Raw genomic sequence first — 4,025 nt, forward strand, 5'->3', positions numbered from 1 at the left:
GCTGGAGATTTATCAACTCGGGGATCTGCTGGCTCAGAGAACAGCTCAGAGCCTGCTCCCAGGGGAGGGCTCTGGTGTTTTTTTAGGAGGTGTGGAGGGTTCGTGGAGGAGTTTCCACTACTGCTGAGTGTTTGCTTAACCAAAATGGGCCCTGCTCATGCTGGGGCGTCATTTTTCATGTGGGTCCCTGCTAGGGTGTAAGTGATACCCGCTCCTGTAGGAAAGGAGGAACCGAGGCCACTTCAGGCCGCATCCAAGGGGTTTCTCTGAGCCAAGCTCAGAAAGGAAAGCTCAGCTTCAAAGGGAGGGAGGCCTGCAGAAACGCCTCCAGCAGCTGGGGAGTTTGGCCGGCTCTGACCACAACATCTGGAAAGAAGGAAAGGAAAGGAAAGGGAAAGGGAAAGGGAAAGGGAAAGGGAAAGGGAAAGGGAAAGGGAAGGGGAGGGGAGGGGAGGGGAAGGGGGAAAGGAAAGGAAAGGAAAGGAAAGGAAAGGAAAGGAAAGGAAAGGAAAGGAAAGGAAAGGAAAGGAAAGGAAAGGAAAGGAAAGGAAAGGAAAGGAAAGGAAAGGAAAGGAAAGGAAAGGAAAGGAAAGGAAAGGAAAGGAAAGGAAAGGAAAGGAAAGGAAAGGAAAGGAAAGGAAAGGAAAGGAAAGGAAAGGAAAGGAAAGGAAAGGAAAGGAAAGGAAAGGAAAGGAAAGGAAAGGAAAGGAAAGGAAAGGAAAGGAAAGGAAAGGAAAGGAAAGGAAAGGAAAGGAAAGGAAAGGAAAGGAAAGGAAAGGAAAGGAAAGGAAAGGAAAGGAAAGGAAAGGAAAGGAAAGGAAAGGAAAGGAAAGGAAAGGGAAAGGACTCCCCAGGATGTGTATCAAACCAGCTGGGAGGGTCAGCCCGGCCCTGTATCGGGAGCCCTTTTCATCCAGCTCTAGGTGGACAAGGATGGGTTGTGCTGGGCTTTGTTGGAAATGTGGTTCAAGCACAGAGACCCCGGAGCAATGCAGGGAGAGGATGGGATTCCACCCTCCCATCCCTGCCCAGGCAGCAGGCAGAGATCACAGCAGTCAACACAGCTGTGATTTTAGAGCGATACCAGACAAAAGTTGGCAAGGAAGCACCACTTAATCAAGCCAGACAAATGTGATTGCTCCCTTTGATTGAGTTACCAAGTTAATAGATGACAGGGACACAAGAGAGAGATTTCTAGATGCTGTTAAACCATTTGACACTGCATCTCAGGAAGTCTGGCTTAAAAAATTCCTCCTAATTGGGTCTCAACCCTGTCACAGGGATGGAAACCCGAAGGAAGAGCCATGCCAGTGAGGGGCCAAGGAATGCCAGGATGGGAGGAAGGGTCTAGACAGGCGCTGCCTTAGGCCTGATCTTACTTAACATCTTAATTGATGATCTGGAAGAAGGAAGTAAACAGCATGTTAATTCAATTCCTGGACGAAACTGAACCACGAGGCAGGGTACCCAGCAGGCAGGGCAGAGTCTGAAGGCCATGGAGGGGTCAGATACGGGGACAGTGATGGGATGGAGCGGGGCTGGATGGCAGAGGAGGTTGAGGCTGATGTTGGGCTCACTGGGGAAGGAACACAGAGGGACAGCAAGACCTGACAGCCTGCGAGGCAGTCCTGCCTCCCTGCCCTGTCCCTGCAGACATCACGGGATCCACATATTGCACACAATCTCAATGCCAGCGCCATGGTGTTGTGAGCCCGTCCCACACTGGAGGATCTTACCTGGGGCACAGATTCCTGCTCCAGGTTCTCCGGCTCCCACATGAGCATCAGCTCTGGCTTCCTCCCCACCTTCTGGAAGTGGAAGCCCAGCAAGGGCAGCGCCTGCAGGCAGGGAGAGTGTTGGGAACAGCCTGTGGCCCTGACAATATCTCCTCAACTCAGGTCTCCCCTTCCACTTTGCCTGTGGATGGGGACGACGCCACTTTTGCCCAGCAAGCCACCTCTGCAGCTCGTTAACAACTGGGATGCAGCAGCCCATGAGCCTGAGTCTAGCACGTAAATCAGGGGCTGCTGTGATACACAAACAGCCCACATATCATGCTATATGTCCTGTTTAAAGATGTCATTGCCAGCCATATAACCAGGTTATTAAGAGAAGATGCTGTCACTAACCACAGGTGCTGGCCTACAGTAGTGCTGTCACAGCCCCAGATACACTGTCTGATTAAATGAAATGAAAACCAGTCTTGTTCCCTTTCCTCGCTTGAGCTCCGTGTTGATCTCTGTCCCCTTGAATCTGTCTGTATTCCCTTTTACCTAGACTAGATCACTCCCAGCATGCAGTAGGGAGAAGATCGTGAGAGACTGGGCTGCTCCAGACCGCCCCCCCCAGCCCCTCATGCCTGCCTGGGGCCGAGGGACAGAGGGGAAACCCCCTGAAAGTTCCTTCCCCTCCAGCTAGCCCAGCTTGGGCGCAGCTCTGCCAGCCGCTGCCTCCAATGATGCCAGGCTGCTGCAGCCTTCTCTGGTGAGGCAGCGTTGGCACTATCTCACACTGGTGAGGTACTTACATTGCAGTAGATGCGCTTCTGGACTCCAAACTTCAGCACCAGGACATCAAAGGCCTCGTTAAGGACACCCATCACCATGGCCTCTGACTCCAGAGGACCACACTCCTGCCAAGAGACAGGGCTGTCACTACTCCAGCATCCTCCATCCAGCCATCCCCAAGGGGAACCAGTGTCTCCAGGTCCTGGAGCTCTGGCGGTGGTGGTTGCTCAGTGTGTCCCCTCACCGTTTGCCTTCCCCAAGGCCAGCTGGGCACCACACAGCCCTCTGTCCGGCGGATCTAGGCTGAGCCTTCATAAGGAAATCCAGAGAGGCCTCTGGGGAAGATAGTCTTGGCTCTTACCCTGACAAAGATGGCAAAGAAGAGGTCAGTGCTGAGCTCCTGCACCCTCTTGGAAGCCATCTTCCGGTCGTTGCAGTGATCTGCCTGTCTCTGGATGGCCTCCTTCTCCATCTTCATGGGGGAACTGGCACCTGGGAAGGAGACAAGTGACAGTGACGTCCCCATGCTCCCTTCTGCTCCAGGGCCATGACATAGCACCCTGGACCCAGATGCCCAGCTCATCTCCGTGTCCCTGTTATTTCAAGGCTCCCATGCACCAGGGAGCTGCCCCATGGGACGCAGACTCCAAGCACCCAGCACCCATGGCAGGCAAGGCAGGACCCCGGGAGTCCCACCTGTGCTGGGCACAGCCACTCCCTCCCCTTGCAAAACCCAGCGCCCCGCCGCGGGCGGCACCCACCGAGCGAGGCGGAGAGGAGACGGTGCACGATGATGTCTGCATAGCGGCGGATAGGTGAGGTGAAGTGTGTGTAGAAGGGTACGTTCAGGGCGTAGTGGCGAAAGAGGGTCTCGTCCTCCATGATGCCGGTGCAGAAGTAGAGAGCCATCTGAAAGGGGTGAGAAGTGAGGGAAGGGTGTGAGCAAGGATGGTGGCAGGACCCTGCAGGAGGCTGGAGGGGTCTGTGTCCGTGAGGCAGAGCTCCAGCAGCCGATGGTCCTTCCTTCATCTGCTCCTCAGTTTGGGCTGCGCAGGGACAAGGTAGATGCTGCAGGAACTGAGCACAGAGCAAAGGGGGCAAAGCCACTGCAGGGACCTGCTGGCTGCCAGCTGACCCTGCCTGGCCCCAAGGATTGCATCAACTTTCATGCCACACATGGGTTTAAGCAGTCTCCTACTTCTGCTCAGGCCCTGGGGCTCATTCGCTCTCCTCTCGTCTTCCAGGGGAGAGCCCAGACTGTCCCATGCCCACTGTAGATGCTCTCCCAACTACGGGTCTCACAAAGCGGCTCCCATGCCAGGCTCTTTGGTTCTGGGTCTGGCTGCAGGCTCCCCACACCCATTGTGCCTGCTTGGAGAGCACTGGGGGCTGGGATGAGTGCTCCTCCGTTAACTGAGGAGGGGGAGACAGCCCCGCTGTGATCCCTGCGGCTCCATCCCACCATGACAGCTGGGAAATGGAACGGCTGGACTGTCCGTCTAAACCAACACAGGGGCC

General features: G+C 55.2%; 1 protein-coding gene across 1 annotated transcript in view; it reads right to left on the reverse strand.

The window, feature by feature from the left end:
* DIS3L2 (DIS3 like 3'-5' exoribonuclease 2) overlaps positions 1–4,025 on the reverse strand; it is a 174,585-nt gene that overhangs the window by 1,749 nt on the left and 168,811 nt on the right. The window contains 4 exon segments of the mRNA XM_009698075.1: positions 1,737–1,838; positions 2,528–2,632; positions 2,869–2,999; positions 3,269–3,416. Coding sequence (XP_009696377.1) covers positions 1,737–1,838; positions 2,528–2,632; positions 2,869–2,999; positions 3,269–3,416 — 486 coding nt within the window.

This window comes from Cariama cristata, unplaced genomic scaffold, assembly GCF_000690535.1.
Source record: "Cariama cristata isolate BGI_N322 unplaced genomic scaffold, ASM69053v1 scaffold20213, whole genome shotgun sequence".
Taxonomy (NCBI): Eukaryota; Metazoa; Chordata; class Aves; order Cariamiformes; family Cariamidae; genus Cariama; species Cariama cristata.